At 36.0% G+C, this 25513-nt stretch overlaps 2 protein-coding genes across 7 annotated transcripts in view; one reads left to right on the forward strand and one right to left on the reverse strand.

Annotated features, from left to right (window-relative positions):
- Nucleotides 1–315: 315 nt before the first annotated feature.
- Nucleotides 316–16383, reverse strand: LOC147759291 (uncharacterized). Of its 5 annotated transcripts, none has more exons than XM_086998540.1 (16): nt 16203–16383; nt 13790–13890; nt 13414–13493; nt 13037–13128; nt 12478–12605; nt 11195–11331; nt 10640–10698; nt 10239–10314; nt 7137–7181; nt 6588–6712; nt 6029–6169; nt 5335–5395; nt 2760–2813; nt 2510–2578; nt 2148–2252; nt 316–1395 (listed from the first exon to the last, which is right to left on the reverse strand). In XM_086998540.1, the coding sequence occupies exons 2-16, from the start codon at nt 13884–13886 to the stop codon at nt 1288–1290; spliced, it is 1377 nt and encodes a 458-aa protein (XP_086854666.1). In that variant the 5' UTR covers nt 13887–13890; nt 16203–16383; the 3' UTR covers nt 316–1287. The 5 variants fall into 5 exon arrangements, with proteins under 5 accessions (XP_086854666.1, XP_086854669.1, XP_086854668.1 ...); XM_086998543.1 differs by having other exon boundaries at nt 13790–13887; nt 16203–16281; XM_086998542.1 differs by lacking the exon at nt 16203–16383 and adding an exon at nt 15779–15930.
- A 5516-nt stretch (nt 16384–21899) lies between these two features.
- The window catches only part of LOC106152827 (homeobox protein Meis1), a 67965-nt gene continuing 64351 nt past the window's right edge, over nt 21900–25513 (forward strand). The window contains exons 1-5 of one of the 2 annotated variants that reach the window (XM_086998324.1): nt 21900–22383; nt 22499–22737; nt 23225–23363; nt 24252–24302; nt 25456–25506. In XM_086998324.1, coding sequence (XP_086854450.1) covers nt 22372–22383; nt 22499–22737; nt 23225–23363; nt 24252–24302; nt 25456–25506 — 492 coding nt within the window. In that variant the 5' untranslated portion in view covers nt 21900–22371. The remainder of the gene's footprint in view (nt 22384–22498; nt 22738–23224; nt 23364–24251; nt 24303–25455; nt 25507–25513) is intronic. The other variant, XM_013526564.3, reaches the window with a different exon arrangement.

The raw sequence follows: 25513 nt of genomic DNA on the forward strand, positions 1-25513 counted from the left end.
CGTTTCCACAAAATTCCTTGATTCAGCTCTCCCCACTCCTCCCAACCTTCACCTGTTTCTTTTTTGGAGTTTAAGAACACACACACACCTCCAAGGTAATATTATTAGCATGGTTTTATGTAAAACCTGGCATTTGACTTATGAAAAATTTGCCAGGTGGCAGCACTTTTCTGACAAAATGAAGATTTCCATCAAGATTGTGTTTAATATAGTTATCAAAGTGAATTTTTAAAACAAATTTTCAGCAAATATTATTATTTATCTAGAGGAGTTGTACATTTAACCAAAGAAAAGAAAAGTCACACACTTTCAAACTGCTTTAAGATAATTTCTTTATTGCTTTAATATCAGTTTGACGCTTATCTCCAGTTCAAAATGGTGGGTGGTAAAATTGTTGCCAGTCCCTTGGACCAACTGAATTCCATTTTCCTCTGGGCCTTGAAAATTATTAATTGATCATGACTAGTAGAACCTGTATGTCAGTTGACTGAATGATAAACTAGCGTAAATCTGACATCATTTTACAAAAAGGTTTGAAATTAACTTTATTATATAAAGCTGAACATAAAACTGATACCAGGCAATTTCCCACATGAGGTAGAGCTAGAAATGGCAGCTCACAGCTGAAATCATGCGTCATTAAATGCTAGACTACCTAGTTTAAATCTGATATCATTAAAATATATAAAGTCATTATCTTTATAATCCAAAGCTTAACAAATATATTACTGACAAAAGGCATACATGGGGTAGTCATACTAGTAGCTCCACAATGGAGTTCTCAGGTGAGTCTTGCATCATTTCAGTGACAGGCTAGCTTACACCTGATCAATTTTACAAAAAAGCATAAAATCATTTTCTTTAAAAAAACAAAACTTTCAATGACAAAAGGCAGCTTTGGCTCCAATAAGAACCAGGTGGACAAATCCTCAGCCTTCAGTTATTGATCCTTTTCTCTTTGTTTTTCTGTGTTGACACAGTTACTGGTTAGCAGTATTTGAGAGGAATTTTCCTCCAATCATGAGCGATTTTTTGAAAGTTCTGTTCATATAGATCAAGTTCGTTAAAAAAGTTATAAATATATTAAGATACTGTTTATAATTTTGGTTTAACAAAATAGCATGAAAATGATTTATCAACATATGCCATAAAAATAGAAAAATTAATTCAAAGCATATAAAGCATAATGTGCAGTCATTTTATTATCATTATGTCATCTTTGAGGAATACATGAAATCTTGTCAAAGAGATGAAAGAGTTCACAAAATGCACCTTCCCCTCACTTCTTCAGAAGAAATCATGATTCCCTACTCTCTTGGCAGGCCGTCCATCACCCACTGTGCAAGACAGCACTTGGAACTTCTTCTTGAATTCATCAATATTCACATAACAACCCTGGAATTGGTTAAATTGTTTTACTTCTCATTTTGGAAAACAAGGCAGCAGAGCTGTCAAACGTACAGACAAAAAGCAGAAAATAATAATGCACGTTACTGTCAAAACTTCAACAAAGTAATCTAATCAAGCTAATTTTCAGACCTTTGAATCAGACCTGCGAGTTTTAAAGCAAAATATAACATGGTCTCTATTTTATTTGTATATTTCTGGATAAAATATGCCGAAAAAAGAAAATTAAACAGTATAATTTTTGGAAAAATTATCAGATCAGGCTTATTTTCAAACTTAACCTGTATTTCATGAATATTCATCAGTTCTGTAAGTTTGAAGACAAAAGGTAAAATGGTTTTCATTTTATTTGTATAACAGTGCATAAAATATGCTAAAAAAAAGCCAAAAAAAAGCATAACTTTCTGAAAAATGGTCAGATCAGGCTGATTTTCAAACTTGACCTGAATTTCATAAATTTTCATCAATTCTGTAAGTTTGAAGACACAAGGTAAAATGGTTTTCTTCCTCTTTGTATAACAATGAAAGCGACGCCAATAACACACTGGCCATACCAGACTCAGGCAACAGCAATATGTACATGCAGACACATCTGTGTATAAAAACTCAACATGCATGTTAAACCTTGACCACTGGAAAGTTAAATCTATAACACTAAATGAAAACATTAACTTATTTTTACTTAGACTAGTATAATGACCAAGCATATCAGTGTTTCTTTTGCAGGTTTAAAATCTCACCTGTAGGTGGCGCATACCGCCATTCAGCTCAAACGCCTTGCGTCCATGAAGAACTCTTCTGTTATTAAAGACAATCAAGTCTCCAGGATTCAGATGACGTTCAATCTGTGAAATATTAATATCATAAATATCTCTGCAATTAACTGACCCAGGCAGTGTGCTGATTAATCAAATTTGACAAGGAAACCAATTAGGGTTAAATGTTTAAAATATGATGAGTGGCTATCAATCCCTATGGCTTTGAGGTACTGAATACATTTCATTCACTTCATAAAATTATTTTTAAAATCCAATACTTCACTTTGATTTTTCCCAGGTTCAATATAAGTGATTACAGACTTTTGAGTCACTAGCATACTTACTATATGGGGCGAGTTGCAGAGCATTGACATAAAGCGATGATAAGCCTTATAATATGGCTCTACATCTTCCTGAAAAATGGAAATAATATACATAATTTTACAGCATTTATAAAAGAAAGAAAAACCCATCCCCTTTGTGAAGAACTTGAACAAACAGCCTAAATTTATATTGTACTACAAAGATGCTCATTATTCAAGAATTTTGACCAGAGTATTTATTTCAGAGGAATAGCAATCCAATATTACCTACCTCAGGCACAAACAGAGGTCCTTCAAAATTTGGTGACCAATTGACAGCAACTATCTAAAAGTATAACACCAGTTTAATCAAACTACAATTAAAATATCCACAGACACACCCATCTCCCTCTCTCTCTCTCCCTCTCTCTCTCTGCCAGTCTTTGATCGCATTCACAACGAGTTGAGCCAGGCTTTACAAATCCTGGGGACTAAATATGGTGGACGTACATGAAAGAAAAACCGCCTAATCTTGTAATAGTCTCTCTGCCTCTCACACGCCTTCCCACACGTCATCCCTGCGGGGGGACAGTCATTAAATCTCAGCTCCATTGGGACGACACATTGGGAGGCATGTAATAACATAGTACACACATTTACTCACACCCATTTTATACATTGCTATATTGTTGTAACTATCCAACTTTAATCCCTCCCTCAGTATCATCCATATTCCTCTGATTTATTAGTACCACCAGCGTGTACGCTGGCGGTACTCATGGTTTTAGTCCCGACCCGTCTCGTACAGCTCCGCCGGCTCCTGCGGCTCCGCCGGCTCCTGCAGCTCCGCCAGCTCCGCAGTTGGGCGCCGGAAACAAGTCACTGTTACCGCTTCTCCTCCTAGACCGCAAGGACCTGTGTCCCCATCTCTTGGATTTAGGTCACATATAATCTTAACTTGAACACCCTGGTTTTTTTGTCTCCGTTGGTGCACTGGCCTGGGCGTGACGCTTGTGGAAATGCACCCTTGTCAAAATTTTTGAAAATTCAATGCTAAATATCTCCCAAACCAAAGGAATTATGGGAAAAATTACTTCAGAAGTCTGACCGAAAGTCATATGTGGAGATTCCAAATATACCCTTGGATTTGACTTTTGACCTTTTTTTCAAGGTCAAACAAGCCAAAATTTTCTAAAAATGGGAATTTTCTGTAAAAAAATATTTGTTTGTGCTAATTTTTGGAAACTACGCAGCCCTAAGCTCTCCTGTTATAGTGAGGGGTTACCATTGGGAACTCCTTTCATCTTTGAGAGTTTGGGGTCAATCGGTGCATTTTCACGGGAGAAGCAGCCATTAGATACCGAAACTGAAAACTCGCTCTAAATCTGGAACGGTAAATGCCAGAGACCTCTTTTTTATTGCATTTTGTAGACCTTGTCAAGTGCAATACTGGGGGTGGTGTCCATTTTTTTGGTTTTTGATATGGTTTAGGCGTTGCCCTATATCAAAAATTACAACATCGCAATATTCAGTAGGGAAAATGTGAAATACTCCAAAATTAGCAGAGATACGCCCATAGTTACTATTGAACTTGAATAGGAAGTCATATACTGGTAATCTAACTGCGACCTTGAAATTGACCTTTGACCTACTTTTCATTATGAACTGCACTTTGCAAGTTTTCTGATCTTTATATCTCCAAAACTGGCAAAGATACGCCTATAGCTACTATTGAACTTGAATAGGAAGTCATATACTGGTAATCTAACTGTGACCTTGAAATTGACCTTTGACCTACTTTTCAGTACTGCACTTTGCAAGTTTTCTGATCTTTATATATCCAAAACTGGCAAAGATACGCCCATAGTTACTATTGAACTTGAATAGGAAGTCATATACTGGCAATCTAAATATGATCCTGAAATTGACCTTTGACCTACTTTTCACCATGAACTGAACTTTGCAAATATTTCAACCCTTATATCTCCAAAACTGGCAGAGATACACCCATAGTTACTTTTGAACTTTAATAGGAAGTCATATACTGGCAGTCTTATTGTGACCTTGGAATTGACCTTTAACCTACTTTTCATCATGAACTGAACTTTGCAAATTTTCTATCCCTTATATCTCGGAAACTGGCAGAGATAAGTCCAAAGTTACAATTGAACTTGAATAGGAAGTCATATACTGGCAATCTTACTGTGACCTTGAAATTGACCTTTGACCTACTATCTATGATGAACTGCACTTTGCATGTTTCCTGGCCTTCATATCTCCAAAATTGGCAAAGAAATGCCCATAGTTACTATTGAACTTCTATAGGAAGTCATATACTGTGACCTTGAAATTGACCTTTGACCTACTTTTTCACCACAAACTGAACTCTGCATATTTTCTTGCCCCTCATATCTTCAAAACTAGCAGAGATCTGCCTACTGTTGTCCCAAGGTTTTCTCTTTTGTCAGCAAATATGCAATACTGATAATACATTTCAAGGAAAACCAATAGGCCTATTGTCTAGAAAATCACAGGAGTGATCAGATCAGTGTTAGGAAAATACAGCTCAATTTGCACATCTGCTTGATTTGAACAGTTATGTTTGTTCGATATATATATATATATATATATATATATATATATATATATATATATATATATATATGTATTTTTTTTTTTTTTTTTTGCATATTTTGAGAACTTTTGTTAATTGCATTTTATAGAGCTTGTCAAGCACAAGACTGGTGGTGGTGTTCATTTTTTGGGAGTGGGGTTTCCATGAGAATGCGCTAACTCCAGCTGGTGGTACAATATCCAGAGGCGGTATCGCCTCTCTGATCCTCTAGTTCCTTTAGTCTATCCCTCACCTCTCTCCTGTGATTCAGTGCTATGTGAGGCCTTTGGTAGGTCATGTACACTGGATATTCTCTGCAATTAAACAATACTACGTTATCGCATTACCTAAGGTCAACATCTAATGCTTACAGGTATTCTTGCCAAGATATTCCTACCAAATTGATTTTCCTTGTGAAAAAAAAAAACTGTGACTTGGCATCATGTAAAATATTGACAATTTTGTTTTTTTTTTTTGCTTGAAGCTGTGATATGCCATGGCTTGGACTTTGCAAGAATATAAAGTGCAGGAGGAAATGATGATGTAAAGAGTGCTTATTAAACAGATTTTACTGTTTTAAGGTCTTAATTGGGAAGGATAATAAGCTTTGCAGGTTAAAAATATGGCTTTGGGGCACTATCCAACGCAGGCAGAGAACCTTTCATCATTTCTTTCCAAAAGACTTTTGACAAAGAGTTATAAACAATCAAAAAATAAAAAGCTAATCACTGACAGATCACAGCAGAAGTAAAAAGAAATGTATCTCTTGGAATTATTTACTACTACTACTACTACTTTTGCTGCTGCTACAATTACTACATCTTTGACCAATCAAAAATATTTCAACTGAGCCAGACATAATTCTTACTGTAAGCTTACGTAATTCCATAAACTTGAATTTCAAATTTTATATTTCAGGACGTCATGGAAAAATACAAGAAACTCACCTTTCAAAGTGTATTTTCTGAAAAGTAGCTGGCACACGTGCTAATGTTTCAAAATCCTCTGGATACTGTTCCCTGAATTCTTCAGCTACAACAAAGCAGTCAAGGAATATGCTTTCCCCTCCTGTTACTTCTGGGTCAAATCTAAAAAACAGTTGCCATTCATGTTGAAATAACTTCATCCATTTGATAAACTGTTAAAAAAAAAATAAAGTAATATTTTTTTAGACAAATGAAGGAAACCACCTGCAGTATGACACCTGATCTAACCCATTTTTAATATCATAATGCAAGATTTTTTATTGGTCACATTTGGTGTTTCTGCTTTTTCATGTATCAGAAATAGCTTACTTTTTGGATCCCATTTGAATATATAATTTCCATTTCTATTGCAGCCAGACTAGACAACAAGCAAGCAAGACTACAGGCATTTTCATTATTTTCAAATTAATAATAAACATTTTGAATGCCCCCATTCTTGGTGTTCATTTTGTTTATTACCAGGAGGGGAGAAAAGTTCTTATTAATTAACCTGAAATATTTCAGAAGCATTCCATCTCACCTAACGCAATGCAGAAACTGGAGGCCTGGTGGTGACTCGTAGTACATCAAGTCCATGTGAAAGTCCAGGAAGGAACTGGAGTAGGCCACATTGATGGGTTCTGGGTTGGAGATCACATCAAACACCTAGTTGACAAATAATATAATGTCAAAATTTGTACAACAAATAAATAATACTGTTCACATTTTGAATGCACTTCTGCTCTTTTATTGCTCACTTAATCCTGTTGGAGAAAAGAACTATTGTGACAGTTTAAGACCATCTAGGCTAAAGAAAACAGACTTTAATCAAAAATTTGACAATTTTTTGATAATAAAAATATAAGTCTTAGATCCCATTTCCATAGACACAATTGGTCTGGGTAGATCCTTCAGGGACTCTCGCAAAGTGCAATCAGCTTAAGTGAATGACAAGCCTCTTCTTGTTTCTAACATACTGGTAAAATCACACATTTATTCCGCATAAACGTCAGGAGGAGGCGTGTTAATCTGTTAAACTGATTGCAATCAGCAAGATTCCCTGTAGACTTGGAAGTTCAACTATTCCTACCTCCTCATATATAGTCTGCTGAAGTGGAAATATTTTCTCAGCCACCTATAATATATAAAAAATGAATCACTGTATTTCTTGCTATATCAATATTCAATATCAATTTCAAATTTAAGTTGCAAGTATTTTTTTTTATTTATTTATTTTTTTTTGTCAATTTTGGTCCTGACATCAGTTCTCAACCTTAACTATATTTTGTGGTGAACTTTTATCATTGCACCTATTACAAAAAGTTTATATCTTAGCAGCTCAACAGTAACACGGTGTGTATAGTAAACTGGCTCATAGCTCCCATTCACATATCAGTGATGAAATTCCATGGCCACTTTTCCAGCTACTTGTCTTACATTTTTGCATTTTAATGTCAGTAAAGAGCATTTAGTTGCTATCTCTTTAAAAAATCACCAATCAATATATTTATACTGGATGGTCATTATATACAATTACTATCTGATCAAATGGATAGAAAGCGCCATCATAAATACCCATTTTCAGGTTTACCAAAGTTTAAATAAAGCAGACTTGTATGTCATTCAAGGTCATGGACTTATATCAAAATGACCCCTTTATTTCCTGATTAAAGTAGAAAGATAAACGAGAGAAGTAGAACGGACCACAGATAAGGTCGATATGATCAAAACTTTCTTTGGCTGACCCACTAAGCAACCAACCACAATAAGCTGATTGTGAATTATTACATGTGCTATTTTTGGAAAATATCTCAACAATTTACCAAAACAGTAGTAATGCCTTCACAACTTTTTTAAGCCTGTGTCTCTTTTTATTATATAAACAACTTAATTTGATTGAAAAGTTTGCCAGGTCAATTTATCTTTATGTAACAAGGGTAGCTATATAAAATAAAATCCAAAATTACTTAATTTTGACAATGGAAATTCATTGACCTAAAATATTACACAACTACTCTGCAACAAGAATAATTTCTGAAATATTTGTCCTTCTGTATACTTCATTATATTACTGAAGTAATCCTTTTAGCTTTAGTAATGATAATTCTAGTCACACTGATAAAGAATGTTCACACATGCTATCTTCCTGTGGCTTGCTTGTGAAAGTCTGATTATAATGAATGAACACCATTCAGTAAGACACTGACATTTAACAAATTGGATCAAAACATGGCATATCCTTTAAGAAAGGCAATGTGTTACAGTTGATGTCTGCCCTTGCCCTGTATTTTGACTCTAAAGATATATCTTACAAAGGTTTAATGTGAAACAGTGAAAGCTGGTTACCCCCCTCCCCTCAATTAACCTTAGAGGGGTTTAACAAGAGAAGGGGGAGGGAGATGTAACAGTGAACAATTTAACAATTAGCTCCAGTGCTATGATTTCAAGATGTTAAAACTACAGATGCAAAATGATATTGTTCAAAAGGTTTGTCAAAGTACAGTTTGGGCTATAATGTCACTGGGTAGGAATAAACTGTCTACTACTGACTTCATTATTAAAATTCAAGCATGCCTTCTTTGCTATAGAAGCTATTGCTATTGCTAGCTAATCTTAGTCTTGATATCTGTTCTGGCTATTCTGATAGAAGGTTATAAACCACACATTCATATTTAACATTGTATATGTAATTAAAACTAAGGTGTATATGCCGTGGGAGTTCCTAGTATTCTACCCACATGGAAAGGATAAAAGGATGATACTTTCTACCCACACTACCCCGACAGGAATGTACATTTCCTGCAAAACATGATCACTCACGACAGTCACTGCCAAAGCAGGATATCTGTGGCCTGCAAGTCCTTCATCAAATGAATATAAACACAACATTTACACATTATAAAATTATTTAAGTTAAATTTAAAACTGCACCTTCCGGTAATGACGCAGTCCTTGAAGGTAATATATTAATAAAAGACGTAAATACAAGGAATGACGTAAATTTACTACGCACAAATATAACGACAAATCTCATCTATATACAGTAATTTGCGGGCTGCCAATAAAGTACACACAGGCTCAATAAAAACAGAATGGACGTAAAGTTACTGTGGGTGTCAACCTTAATGTAGAAAGATGAAATATTTGCTGAGTACTGCAAAACAGACCAAGATTCTAGTAAGTGGCTTGTAGTGTATTTTATTTAAAGTGAAAATAATATATGGATTTTTTTTATTTCTATTACTATTTCTAATAACTTGTAATCAAATTTCTGATATATATTTTGTACATATATATTAACTGAATAATTGTTATTATTATTATTAGTAGTAGTAGTAGTAGATATAATTACAATCAATACTGACTAATGACCATTCAAACTTAAGGACATCTGAAACTGTGAATGGTTTGAAAAAATAGGAGGAATGACAAATGTGTGTGTGTGTGTGTGTGTGTGAGAGAGAGAGAGAGAGAGAGAGAGAGAGAGAGAGAGAGAGAGGACTTCCAATGTTATTTTTCTAAAAATTTTTTTTTACAATCTGTCATTTGCTTTATTTTTGCTTTGAAATCAATCTAAAACAAATATTATACTGGTAAAAATGTTAATTGAACAAATGAACTCATCCAAAGTAATTAACTCTTTGTACAATATACTTAATACAATATACAAATATGGCGACCCACTACAAAGCTTGCCGTCTAGTACGCTAATAGACACTGAATAGATATCCCGTGGGGAAGTTTTCAAGAGGGTCGGCCATATTTGACCCTCAGACTAGTTAGTCCACTGTTCTGAATGCGGCCATATAGAGATGTCTATTTTATGTGTGTATGATTACAAAAGAAAAGATTTATTCTCAAACAAGACAAGGAGAGAGAGACACATGGGGGAAAACATTCTTCCTTATAAGCATTGTCTAGCTTGTTTGAAGCAGTTAGGGTTTGTTCACATGAAAAATCTATTTTCTAAAAATCTACTGCGCATGCATCAAGGTCTCAGAATCTCCTCCGAGCGCGGCCGAGAATTAATTACAGCTTTGGAAGTAACTGGCTCGCGCTGCCAGTAATTACGCCGTGGGGTATTCAGGGCACAGACAGTGATCACAAGATACCGCCAATAGATTTTTAGATTTTTAGAAAATAGATTTTTCATGTGAACGAACCCTTACTTCAGGCCTTTAAATGTCATTACCTGCTTCACAGTTCCTAACTGTGTGGGTACCTCCTTGACCAGACATATGCCTTCATCTACCAGGGCTGATAACCATCTGTGGAAGGAAATACATCTTAATATGTAGTTACAGACACTTTCTGCTCTCTCTCTCTCTCTCTCTCACACACACACACACACACACACACACACACACACACACACACACACATTTTGTCATTCCTCATATATATAATTTACAAAAATACATACCAATAATATAGAAATATATACTCAAAGCTCCTTCAAGTTCATGTAATGCATATGAGAGTACAATTAAACATACCTAAAATCAAATTTTTCAAATTACAAAACCACAGATTTTAATCCAAGCAAAAGAATAAGAAAAATTACAAAACCAAAGAGATTGAAAAAAGATTTACCTCAACAACCCTCTGTCATTAGCATTGACTTCATCATAGGTGACCTCTGGAATTTTATCCTACTGAAAATAATCAACTTGCTTAATATCAAAAATGTGCATATTTAGAGGTGTGTGTGTGTGTGTGTGTGTGTGTGTGTGTGTGTCAGAGTATGTATGCAAATGCACTACCCATCAGTACCATCTAGTTCATTATAGTATTAAATAGACTAACTTATAGGATAAACATATTATTCATGAAAGTTTGAAAATATTAACTCTGAATATAATCACTGCAATCACTTGGAAAATTTGGGAGGAAGGGGAGGGCTTGGTACTCAAACCTACAAATAAATTCCCCCCACTTTCTGCAGTGACATCTAGTGGAGTATGCCATGACTAAGATCACGTGAAAAGCCCAAAAGCTTCATGGACTTTCAGTATGATTAAACAATGTAAATTTCATGAATAATTAATGCCATGAAATTGAATTGAAAACATTGTCAAATCAAATTCTAAATAGAATTTGCCTTTTCTGCCTCACAGCAATTAAGAATCTTCCAGCTCCAACTCTTACCCATTTCCTGGATGTTTTCACTGACTGAGCTCTCTGTTCTATTGCCTCCTTGGAATAGCTGTTTTCTCTCAACATTTTCAGGGGAATTCTGCCGGTGTGATCTGGATCCTCATTCCAAACCAGACATAAATCAGCACCTTAAAACAGTTCTGAGATGTAGTTGATAAAATTACTAGTATAAGCTGCTTTTAATATGTTCCACCCCTATTAATCAGCCAACCCAACCCTATCAATACCAACCAATCAATTATCAGGTATATTTTTGTCACATTTTTATTTAGTTACTCCTACTCAATCATTTCTGACATACATGTAATTTAAGGGTATATTTTCTAATACCATATCATGTTACAAAGAAAAAGAAAAATTCAATTATTAGTGGAGAAGAAATATTGCTATCTAACCTTATTTTTCAAAACTTTCATTTGTAAGTGTAATAAAACCATTCTACAGTTGTTCAGACATGCTGAAAACTTTTCAGAATGGCCGGACATTTGGACCGGCAGTAATGAAAAATTTGCCGGGCCGAATGGATTTTTGTCAGACCGAAAATCACTCTATTCGTTTGAGACAGATACTACCAGTACGATTAGGGTAGCTTACTTATTTTGTGAATGTGATAGGTTTGAAACGGAAGGGAAAAACGCTTTGGGTTTTATATAATTTTATTAGTGACGTATGTCGAATGATGACTGTAAATTCAAAATTGTGGCTCTTAAAACTCTTGTCGGTCCTTTGGACCGACCAAGTCCAATTTTTTACCGGTCCAGACAAATTTTACTGGTCATGACCGATTGGACCGACAGTTTCAGCATGTCTGGTTGTTCTGAGATTTGGAACACACAATGCATAGACCTAGCTGTCGCTATGAGGTTAATTTCACATCATGTGATCCAGGAAACCAGGTCATGTGAGCAATGAAACTAATAAAAGTCATTGACCTGATATAAGAAACCGTTAGTAACCTTACAAAGCGCACTCGTAATGAGAGTGACGGAAGGCTGCATCTCAGATTTATTAGATTCGATTCATTAACCAATCAAGGTGACAACAGTACTAACTCCTAACCACATGACTTGTTTGCCAGACATATAAGTGAAGACAGGTTACGACATGAGCATTTAGCACCTCTGCCATAAGCTGTGTGACTTACAACTCCCAGTTGCAAAATTATTGCTACCATCTGACCAAAAGACATAGTGGTCCAGCGACAATTTTTGCGAAGAATTTAATACATCAGACACCTGACCTCTAGGAAAGAGTACAGTATATAATTCCCGTACCTTCTCTAGACACAGACTTGATGGTCACTAGGGCTGGCATGGACAGTGGATTGATGGTAATCTGACCACTATGAGGCTGTTTACACTGGTCACAGTGGCAGTTGTAACGCAACCAGGTTGAATTATACCTGGGAAGTTAAATAATATTACTAGGTCGAATTATATCTCTTAAGGTAAATAATATTACCAGGTTTAATATGATAATACCTGTGAATTAAATTATATTACTAGGTTGAATAATATTACGAATTTTAGAGAGATATGGTTGCATGTCAATGTTTAATATTTTGCATTTTAATTGATATCTACCTTCACAAACAAGTTACAACCAAGTACTGCAGTAAGAGATCTGTATTTGTTTGCTGGAGTATGCATCAAAATCTTGCATCATTTTTTCCCCCTTACCTGTCTTCTTTGCCATCTTTCCACTGCAGAGAAACTGGAGTATGATTTTGTCCATGTGATGAGGCAGAAAAGCAGTGCACAAGCACCCGGCCATACATAACTTGTATGAGAAAAGAAAACATCGAAAAATCTTGCATCATTTTTCCCCCCTTACCTGTCTTCTTTGCCATCTTTCCACTGCAGAGCAACTATTCTGGCGCTTGGTTCCACAGAGACACTGTCTAATACTGTGTCCTTGGGGGCCGTCTGTTGTAATAAGAAGTGAAAATCATACAAATATTAACAGTATGTAATAGTGCAAGATCTTATCTTGACTTTATATAACTGATAGAAGATGTGCTTTGAAAGTTACATATAAAGAATATAAATCATTTTGGAAAGTAGTGTAACTTTTAAAAATATTTCAACTGCGTTCTTCACATCCTTGATACATGTACATGTACGCTGAAAGACCAACATCAATTCTTTACAAATCCATATGAGTTTATGATAATATTCCAAAGAATTCCATATATTTCAAAGAATACTTACAGCTGTACAATATGCAGTTTTCTGTTGGCAATAATTCTCCCTGTATAAATTCATTTTTGTTGGATTTCTGAATAACACCTCTGTATTTAGAAGAAATGAAAAACAAAACATTATTTTAAAAAATAACTTACTGACGCCCTTGTCTGTAAATAACAGTCTCAATACAATGTACTAATAAACTGATAACTATTCAACACACAAGGCAGATTTTTTTTTTTTTTTTTTTGCTTGAAAAAATTAATCCACTCATAAGGTTATTGCACAAGGTAATACATTCAACCTTTTCAGACTGTCTACATGGCATGCAGTATATGTATGATCATTCATGTTTTACCTTCACACTACTTGACATATATACTTATATCTATGAACTTACCCTGAGCGACACCCCAGGATGCCGCAGCATTGGAGCACCTTGGCAATCTACAGAAGACATTTCTACAGACACAGAGAGCCAGTGCCTTGGACCCCATTCTTCTGGAAACAAATAATATTTGTACAATATATCAAGAACAAGTGGTAGTCTTCAGGAGAGGAATCGTGGCTGCCGTCTGCTGTCTGGTGAAGGCATTCACATCTTAACCTAGGTTATCTGACCCAGACTACAGTCTATTTTTATTCATGACCAAATGCACCCCTCCAGTTTCAGGTTCAAAGAACGTTTGCAATGACCAACATATATGACATCTATCATTGCTTCTTCCATAAAGGGAAAAATAGTTTGGCTTTTGCACACTAAATCTTCTTACAATTTTCTGAAGATGGCTTTAAAAATTAATGTTTGGATCCACAAGAGGTAATTATCATCACTTTCTTCTTAAACTGACCCCCAAGGATGGATCTGTCTGATTTCGGTGATTTCACAGTTCAAAGGTTCAAGGGTCCAAAGGTTCATTTATCTAAAGTGTTTTTTTTTTTTTTCAATCCATGGGATTGCAGATATAATTATTCACTGATCGAAAACCTCGACTATATTGCTCAGGGGTTCACTGTTCTGTATAGTGTTAATATAATAGCAATTGTTATCAGCAAAACTAGATCTTTCTCTGCACTTTTTTAACAATTAAATTAATGTATTAAAAGTAACTGTTTTTGGTTTAAAGCTTTATGGCCAATGGACAACAATCAAGACAGCGCAAAGTCTAGCAAATTAGGCTGTGTTCAGAATAGAAGTAATATTGTACTAGCAGGATTGATATATCTTAGCAGGGATTATCACCAAGGCGCAGTCGATGTTATCAGCTTAATTATCTGATACACCCCCTCATAAAAAGTCCTTGGGTAAAGTTAGGAAAACTTTGTGGTCAATGATCAGGGGCAGATCCAGGATTGTTTGAAGGGGAAGGTCCGCGGTTACCAAGCCGCCGCCGACCCCTGCCCCCACTTGGCGTGGGGTTTGGGGCCGGCTGAAGGGCCCCAAAAAATTTTGGTATTTCAGGACCCCCCCCTGACTCCAACCTCTAAATCCACCACTGATCGAATGATGTTGTGCATGTTGCTTTGATGTCATAACTCATATGGCAGACAGCTAATGTGGATATTTCCTGATGGAAATTTTTGAAGGCCCATTTTCATATAGGTGTGATGGTGAACTACTCGAGTCTTGGTTAAAATATTTTAAGGCTGAAGGGTCTAGTTCTGATGAATTGCAGTCTAAAGGATAAAAGTACCAATGTTTTGAGTGTTACTTAAGTATTACTTTCTCAGTCAAAATTACTGGTGCATTAAGTTGCAGAGATCGCTTAAAAGTGAAAACATGGCCCGCTTATAGCTGAATCTTGTCCTTATTTTACTCCTGTATCAGGGGCGGATTGAGACCGTCTTCTGGGTCGTCCGGAAGATGGTCAGAGTTTAAAGTTTACATTGACGGGTATCTTTTTTTTTTTCTGTCTGAAGACGGTCAAAAATGGAGGATGGATCAACAAATATAATTTGGAAGACTGTCAGAAATAAATCTAATCTGCCCCTGCTGTATGACAATATAATACCAAACAATAGAGTTTATTTCATGTTGGAAAGTTTATCCTAGAATGTACCTTAACTGCTACCCAACAACCAAAACATGTAACAGGTACGTAATCAACTTTCAGACCAATGAACCTTTGCTTCTCTCTCAAACCCCCACCCTCACTTTTAAGTTTTGCCTACATGTACATAGTGCCAAAAGACAAACGGGAGAAATGTTGGAACGTATGCCAGCCAGTGAAATGTCGGCCTACTACATGTATTTGTATGTCATCTCAGTGTGTCCATATGTTCCTGTGGGCCTCCCTCCTTATTATACAGTCAATATTGATACCTGGACAACCTTCACTGATCCATGCTACCTTCACCAGCCCAGGTGTAAGTTAACTGATGAAGTTACCTGTTTTAACACATGACTGACCACAGCACGTGTTGCATAATGGCTGTCTAGACGGCTGATAAGGTCCGAGATCCACTGATACGGTGCGGTGACCGAGGTCAACTAGTAAAGGGCCTCCATGATATTCTACAGCCAGACATGGAAACTTTTTATAGTTGACATTGATGCGCCATTTTCTCTTTATTACAAATGTTTTATAATTGAAATAAATCGATGGTTATCGATCTCAATATGGTGTCGAAACGAGGCTTCGTTGTTTCACGAGTCCAGAGAAATGCAGAAAAACAGATAGATCTACAAGAAGAATATAGTCTTGATAAATATTTTAACGTTACTCATACATCTTTCTTCTCCTCATTGTATTGCTAACTGGGCAGTTACCTTGGTGTTTTGACAACAGCACATTCAAACGCCGATCACTTACCTGAGACACAATTAATTACCAATGATGACCGGTAAGGTTATTTCTAGCAGCTAGCTTTCCATGGCTTGTTTACGTAGAATGCGATAGTTGAGACAAAGTTGAGACAGTCGCAATGCAATCGATTCTATCCACCGTAAATATCCCAGCAGTACTAACACGTGCTCCTCGTAAATTTTGTGCATGACCGTCATTGCTCTTATTGTTCTCTTTTCCTTGAACTGAGAGTAGAAGGCGTCATTTTAAGAAAAATTATAGGATAAGATCAATGTTGCTTTATAAGATTGGTATTGTGTAATTTATTTGTGACAGAGAATTTCATGTGATAGCACGAAAAACGAACAAACAAACATGATCACCGCTGAATCTATGTACGTCAGTAGCAGATTCTATGTTATTTCTTTAGTTTCTGTATAAAACTCTTGGATAAATGATAATTATAAATGAAACAAGATAAACGGCAAATGTCAAAAAGCAATTTATATTCATTAATTAAAATAATTACTTCTATTGTTGAATGTCGAAGCTGAATGCGTCGAAATTTCGATGGATGTCGTTAATGGTTTCCAACACTTGTTGTTTAACAGCATTTATGTCATTAAAATCAAATTAAGAAATATATTATTCATAAATCAACATGCTTGTTGTTTAGGATTCTGCCTTTATTTCTTTCCAAAAGATTGTTTCTGAGACGCCCATGTCTAGATCCAAGGCAAAAATAGGCCTACCTGTCTACCTTGTTTGCATTCTGATAGCTTGATCAGCTGATTTTCATAGACATAAAGCATTACTGGTAATTAAAAAATAAAGAAACGTCTAGGATCGTTTTGATCATGAATAACGAAAAGCTTGTCTGTAGTCCCATATATTTCATTTATGTCAATCAAGATAAATCGCAATTTGCAGAAAAAATTCTTAAAACGCACATCTTTCACATTTAAAGGAAATAAAATACAGTAAGTAAATAAATGAGTAAATAAAAAATGAGGATTTTAGATTTTTCTTTGTCATTTAAAAATACAATTGGAATTTAAACTGTGAACCAAAATATCATAAAATTGTTTAACCGGTGGGTTGATGTTCGCGCCTCCTCCTTTCAGTAAAATAAATACAGACACGGGCGGTGAAACATACAACACAGGGCTGGCCTTCGCTTTATGGGTGCCATTTTACTTGGAAGAATTAAAGGCTGGTAAATCTAACTGAAGGCTAGCGGTATTTTTGGATAATGACATTAACCAGATTAAGCAAATGTAGAAATGGGATTATTTACCTTGGTCATAGAAATGTATGATAGAAAATGCTGGTTGACTGAAGTGCAGTGAATGGCTATCTAAGGACAGGTTCTTTCCGCGTACCTTGTTAAAAGTAGTTAAGAGGACGAATGATGCTATTTCTAGGTTATCAAATCTATCGTGAAAATCCGATTTTTTTACTGTGTGGTCAGTAACATCACAGTAAAATTGGTGTGTGCAGTGATTTTACATCAGGGGGGCAATTTTTCCAAGCTGTCTGCTTGTTTTTACAGTTAATTTAACAGTTTAAATGCTAAAGCTCGATGTGGTTTAGCGGTATTTTACGATTATTGATAAAGTGTGAGTGCTGTTTAAAAAGATGATGTATGTACGAACTGAGGTCCACAGTAGTTTAGAGATATGTCTTCCCATAGCGTTCCTCGTGTACAGTTTTATCAATGGAACAGAAATTAACGCCTGAGTTCGTAAAATTGAGCTTAACATCTATGCAGCAAATACAATAATACTGATCACTGAGTAGTTTCTTTCCGTCCATAAATGAAAAAATAAAACCCCAGCATTACAAAAGTCACAATATATACCTTTTTTTGTTTTACTTTCTTATTTTTTTAAACATAAATCTATATATTTCTCCTTTCTAATTTCAAATGGTAAATAAAATCCGTGAAAATATAAAATTAGATAAACCAATTTCTTCTTATGTATTTCAAAAATCTGCATTTTTCCGAATTCTGAAACTCTCTCCACGCTGTTTTAAGAAACGATACAGTTAACGCTGCACTCAGATTCAATTTACATAAAACAGAAAATCCACGGAGTTAATTATTAATGCCTTAGACACAAATATCCTCGAGTTTCACGGTGTTTTGTCGAAGATTGAAAGCTCCAAGTTCAACCACGGAGATTATAAATTAAGGGCCGTACTCACAAATAGTATCAAAAATAAAAATCTTAATTCTCATTAACAATTTTGAATTTTTTTCCTCTCTCCTTTTTTTCTTTATGCTTTATTTTATATCTGTGTATAGTAGAATTCTTTATAACGACGCTGCATTTAAACCGTAGCCTACACCAAATTATAGCATATAAATCTGGTAGAATTGTTTACAGCACATAAACAACCATAAGTTATTTCTTTCTCTTTCACACATATGACGTTTGTCTCAGTCAGTACGAACTCGTTCAAAATACCTCCTTCTATCTTACTTCTGCGTGTGCGCGCGAGAAAGCGTGGTGTGCGCGTGCGGGTGTTCAAACTGTTTAGTTGAATATTATAGAAACCCTTATCGAGATTAATTTCTGACAAGTGAATGCATTAATGTCACACTGAGTATCTCTCATTTTCCTCAACGGTACTTTTTTCCGTCACTTTAATTACCGAACGAGCAAAACAAGTTTGCGGCACGACAACTAAAAAGATATGAAGTAGGGAAACGATTCGGATCACGAGAAATGTTCTCAAATAACTATGCGGCGTCCTGCAAGCAAATGTGCATTTCTTTGTTTAAGGCTACATCTTGAAAAATGTTGTGAATGAAAAAAATTGAAAGTGGCTTCTTCGATAACAGTCTTGGGGCTATACGGCGGCCTAGGTGTTTCAACAGATACCTCACTTTTACGCAAGTCGCATGTCCCCGTTGCTTTAGAGTTTCTAGTGAGAGCCTCTAGTGTGGCATGAAAAAGAAAGTCGGTGACAGATATACAAATACTTCAAGAGTCTATATCGAGCAGAGAAGCCACTCCGAACAAAATTCTTTGTTGTTCTATTTCAGTCAGGGCTGTAAATATTTTTTGCTTTTCGAAACAAATTTCCACGCGGGTTGCGTAAATATTGCTAGCAAACTGGTCAAATGCAATTTTGCTTTAATATGAACAACACTTTTTGCATTGAGCCGAAATATTCAGATATTCGTTTTAAACCAATTTCTTTGATCCAGGCCGTTTTCAGCTATCATTATCAAATATATCCAGTCGATACTAAAAAAAATGCGTTCGCCAAATCTCAGGATGTCTCCGTTCTATTAGGAATAATAATTTGTCATGGATACTCGTGTATATTCTATTAAAACATCCGTTTCGCAGGAATATGAAATTTATTATCAAATGTTTTTGTTTTTTGCCTCCGTGCTGAAGTATGATGTGTAAGAACAGATTTAATTCCAAAATGAAACGGGAATCTTCAAAGAGGACAAAATTGTGGAGAAAAACCATAGTCTCTTTTAATGGAAATTATGTGGCGGTTTTTATTAATCGATCTCATTCAATCAAAGTTTCTTTTGCCGCATATCCCGTTTTTAGTAACCCTTATAAAAATCAGGGGATATTTGTTTCTTCATTTACTTCAGGAGTTATTCAACTTTGTGGTACGATTGACATAATGCTAACCGATATTCTGTGAAAAGCGAGAAAAAAAATCGTGTCAGTAACGTTGTTTATTAAGTGGGCCGATATGAATGCAACGTACTTCACATGTTGGGAGTTCGACAGGGAAAACATAAATATTGACGATACATAAAATTAGATACAGATTACGAGTTTGCCAACAGAACTTTGATTGAATCTATATTGAAAGTGCTTGCTTTATTTCAACAAGGAAAATGAAATAGAGAAAGCTTGTAGATAAAAGAAGAAAAACAGAGAAAGGGATTTTTTATAATTCGCTTTTTTCTCTTTTTTGGGCATTCTTCTGAATAATATGAGTACAGCGAAATAATAGAGCGCACACCGTTCGTTGTCATAAGACTATGGTATGACTGCAAATTTAGGCGTATTATTACCCTCATTATAACAGGATTATATTCATACCTTATAGTTGTTTGGGAATAAAATGCTTCCTCGAGCAAGGCTATTCTTCATGCCACTTCTCTGCTCTACTTTTCCAAACTTCATTGATCTCCCAGTAGAAGCTTTGTCTAAGTGCAAGCCTTCACGAGCAGACTACAAAATATCCTTTTCTGGATGCGAATTACAGATACGTCCATTTTTCGGCAGTCGAGCCCTCGTAATTAAAGATTGAATTAAAAATCAAATTTCCATTTCACCTAGCTTGCATACAGATAGGGCAGTGGCGCCGGGGCCCTACACGGGCCAATAGGTTGGGAACGAACCGACGTGAAACTATTTCAGCGCATGCAACTAACGGGAACTTTGCAGTGCTGTGACATTTACTTTCTTTGTTTATTTTTTTTTCCAATCTTTATTGTTCAGAAATAGAATTGTATTGGTGTGGAATATTACTTATAAATTGAAAAACATCCCCCCGTTTTCCTGCTTTCACTTTAAAACAATCAAGTTAATATTACTTAAATTGTTTGCAATTAGCAATTAGCGCCGCCCTTATCCGTGTTCAGCGCTTGTGAGAAGACGTGAAAAGATAAATAATATTTTGTGTAAATATGCATGCTAAGGAGTAACTTAAAGCGAGATCTGAAATCTTATCCGGGATCATCAGATTTTTTTTCAAGATTAAAAATCTTAAGTTTATGTACATCGTAGAGTGGTCTCAGCAAGTGGAGTTTAGCGTGCGTCAGCCACTCTGATGCTTATCCAGTACATTAACGGTTCAAAATAAACCACTCGCACGTGCTGTCGCAGGCAGCAAGTTAGATGAGCCATGACAATGCAAGATATAAAAGTAGCCGCTCTGTTTCATGAAAAGTTGAATTCAAATTTACCTTTGTTGACCTTCATTGAGTTGCGTGCCTACGCCGCATCAGGGTTCGTCGGAACCCTTGTGTGCCAAATCACTGGGACATTTTTCTAACTCATTACAGTTTGAGTTATCGTAATTTGCTTTATGCATATTTGCCGCGATAGAGGTGCACGGCGGCTTGCACACCTGTAAAAACCTGCACCACGGATCTTCCACATACAGCGATGTGTCGAAATTTCCTTAGGATTCCTCCCTTATACCGACATGCTTAAACAAACGTTCTAATAGAATTCACACGAGAAAAAATATTTGCGTACAACAAAAATTTCCTTTAAATCCCGAGAAAACTCCTGCCATAGTGACAGTGACTTTCGCCAGTTTTATTTCTTCCCAACGGTCAAATTTTAAGGAAAGAGTTGAATTCAGCGGCAAAGTGTGTTTTAAGCTTGGATTGGTTGTTTACAGCAGTTTGTCATGTAATCCGATTAGGCAGACAATATGATGAATGACCTGTAGGCGGGGTTAGAGGCAGGACACGCTACGCTCTTCAGCTGTTACCCTAAAGACGACGCTACACACTCTCTCCACTCATCTTTGTCTGTCGCCATATGGCGCATTCACTATTATATTTTTTCACAGTGTTTACGTGTTTGTCTTCATTTTGCCTCCCATCTCTCTCGAACTGAGGCTTATTTTGCAAGTAATTTACGATAGTTGCGACTCGAGAATTTACGATTTATTACCATGAAGAGCACTGGTGTTATCGTTCACCATTCATCTTTTCGCCTCTTCATCGTAGTGTAAAACTCACAAATGCGAAGTGACGTTTGGTCCTTTCGTTCGTGAATTTCCCGAGAAATTCGACGATACATTTTACCGATGTGGAGGTAAACCCACTTTCGCGCAAAAATAAACTTTTCTTTAGATTCAAACTGAAACCCCTTACAGATTTTCTCACAGCTTCAACCCTCCAGGCAATTGACTTCAATGACAGCTCATTTGTTACTCGTCACTATGGCAACGGCGGATGATTGACAGCCTCGCTGGAAGAGGCCACGAGCATCGACAGTTTAGTTGTTAAACTCGGATAGTGTTGACTTCAGACCAAATGGAGGGATATGCTGTTTGACATGAAGTGAATGAAGTGACAAGAAGGGATTGGGAATTTGTTACTCGGGCAAGTGAACATCGCAGGTGAAGCAAGCTTACGCAATTTGGACAGGAACGGCTTAAATCATTACGATCGAGCCGACAAACTATATGTATGGAGCACAGGGTGAGTTGTACACTGAAATTTACGACCCAATCGGAAGCTGATATTAATGCTATTTATGCGAAAATAAAAAATAAGCATCAGTTTGTATCAGTGCTCATTTGCCATGTTCTTTCAGTACGATAATGAGTCTTTGCACTACGGGAGCGTGGATGGACATAGAGCGGCTACAATGTATGAGAGCCACCATACGATGCAGCCCTTGTCTCACCTCCCCCACACGTCTCCTAACTCCAGTATCAGTCACGGCTCCTCCATCCACCAATATCCACCATACTCTACGGCCGGGAGCGTCCCCGGTGTTATGAATACAACACAGGACTCGCAACTCAAGAGGGATAAGGATGCTATATACTCGTAAGTAGGTCACTAACAACGTTTAGCTTATTAACTCCAATATTATGGTCACCCGTAAGTAAAGGCTTGGCGGTGCGTTCTGTACATGTCGGCCGCTAGTAGGCTTTAAGCAGCACGCGGCGAGGTAGTCAGCCACAGCTAGGTTTTAAATTTGCCTCCGATTTCTGTCTTCAGGCCCACTAGTCATTTCAAAACATTTCTGTGGAAATAGAAAGTGACACACGAGCAATCGACCTGTCCATGTGTGTTTTATTGCATTGTCAATATCGGGGAGACATGCTTTAAAATCATAATGTCTAGGAAAACGCAGAGGCGCCGGCGTACACGCAAACAAAAACAGAGTGCTATTTCTCTCTCTTCTTCTTTAATATTTCGTTTAACATGCTTAGTCTGTCAGAGGGAATTCCTCCAAACACCAAAATGGCTGCCGACGCCGTCGAATATTTTTAAGGGCGAATATTCCTTCCTGTCATGTTCTATTTTTCAGTCATCCGCTGTTTCCCCTGTTAGCGTTGATATTTGAGAAATGCGAGCTCGCTACGTGTACGCCCCGGGAGGCAGGGATCGCGGGGGACGTGTGCTCCTCCGAATCATTTAACGAAGATATAGCAGTGTTTAGTAAACAGGTAAAAATAATGTATCTTCTCGTATTTTATAACATTTAATCAGGATAGATATTTTTGTCTCTGACTTGTATTTTAAGTGGTTGTCTCAAATAGTCTTTATTAAGATTTTTTTTGTCATTTGTGAATTTATGAATTTTAATAATCACTGTATGGTGAGATTAGTATGAATAAAATTTGAAGTCTAACAAAAATTTTATACAAATATTTTATGAATATCTGTAAGGCTTGTAACTCACACAGTATTTAAGTAGTGCAATTTTAAGCCATAAGGTTTTAGTACTTAGCAGTGCTTGTTCACCAAAGTTGTTACATTTATCCTATTCCCTGGAGCAAGGAAAAACTAGTGTACTTTATGCGGTATGATATTTGCCTCTGTTTACCTGGTTCTAGTCTGTAAGCAGAAGTCATTGAATTCTTAGGTTGTTCAATTTGCTTGTTTTTTCACCCCTGATTAGCTGGGCACACTGTCGTAAGTTACACATCGGCTTTCTTGATGACCCTGGATAAACAGATTAAGGGGAAGGCTTAGCCCCTCGCTTTTGCTTTTAATTTTGTGAACTATCGGGTTTACATTCTTTGACCAAGGTCATTATTACTGTTATGTTTGTCATAAGACCACAACAATAAAAGATCAGAAGTCGGATACAATGGTCAAGTATTGTATTTGAGCAAAAGAATTCTTGTAACTGCTTTGAATTATACAACAGCTCTACCGTCTTGACTCCAGACCCCCTTCCCATGTTTGGTTCACTTTGTGCCCTTCTTGTCTGTATTTTCTCATTGACCGAAAAGTTCTACTGTAACAGAATACAACAGAGGTAATAGTCTGCGTCTAGATGTGCATTTGTAGTCATTGATGGTGAACAATCTGTTTTTCTACCCTTTTAGGCAAGAGCAGAGAAGCCTTTCTTTTCAGCTAACCACGAATTGGATAGTTTGGTATGTAAAACTTTTATCTCTATATTTTCTTACACAAGTGTAGAACCTGTTTATAGTCATGTTAAAGAGTACATAGCAGTATTTTATGCACTAGTAATTACTTAAATTCAGCAAAGTTGGACTGGGAGATTTGATTTTTTTCAGTAATTTTTTATAGTATATCTATAATGGCAAGCTAAAAATTAAAGATAGAAAAAATGTTTAAAAAAGTTTATTTTCTTAATACAAACATGAAAATCATTGAACAATTTTAAGTTGAAAAAAAAAAACACTAGGGAAAGATTTTTGAATGTTTTATGGGAAAAAAGAAAATAATTCAATAGATTGTGCAATACCAGCAAATGGGAATTAAAACTACTTGATACAATGTATAATCACAACGGTGGCTGTCAGAAGTGATACATATTATTAGTTTGTAGGAAAGCATAAGCCCCACATAATTTAATTAATATTAATTCATTGGAGCACTTCCCTAGTTTCACTTCATGTTGACAGAATATGTATGAATCAGGTTATCATAATTGTACTTAGTGAATCTTCAATACAAATGCCTGAATGGAATTAGGGCCTCTCAAGTAGTTTGCAATTTTTTTTCATGGTGGATGGCACTGTAGAATTAAGTTGTAAATATTTCCCATAATGAAGTAGCATTGACTGAGGACTCTTCATGTCCATTTGGATTTTAAAGCTAAGAAAATTCATGGATTTATTGATACTGGAAAACCTACTCTAAAAATCAAAGGCATAAATTCAGTACATGGCGTTATTTTTTATTGTCCGTCGCAGCTTAGTTGAGGACAGTGTTAAAGTGTTAGCTTAAGTTAACTTTGGTTTAAAAAGGCTCATTCAGCTCTATTGTTAAAGGCGGTGAGGTGAGACCTCTAGTGCCCCTTGTCATTTGACGATAGAAGAAAGCCCATTTTCTGTTGACAAGAAGAAGTAGCAAATTTTAATAACAAAGCTCCCTATTTACCTTTCAAAAGACTTCAGAATGTTATCCCTTCTAGTTTTTTTTTAAATGTTAAATATGTTATTCCTTTCTATTTGAGTTTATTGAAAAATATATATAAGTGAAAAGAAAAAGAATATATATAACTGTGTTATTCAGTTTATTTATTTTAATTAATTATTTTGTTTGTTTTACTCATTGTAGATGATTCAAGCAATACAAGTGCTTCGGTTTCATCTTTTAGAATTGGAGAAGGTGAGTA

Source organism: Lingula anatina, unplaced genomic scaffold, assembly GCF_051362555.1.
Source record: "Lingula anatina isolate TDL-2025a unplaced genomic scaffold, LinAna3.0 unanchor82, whole genome shotgun sequence".
Taxonomy (NCBI): Eukaryota; Metazoa; Brachiopoda; class Lingulata; order Lingulida; family Lingulidae; genus Lingula; species Lingula anatina.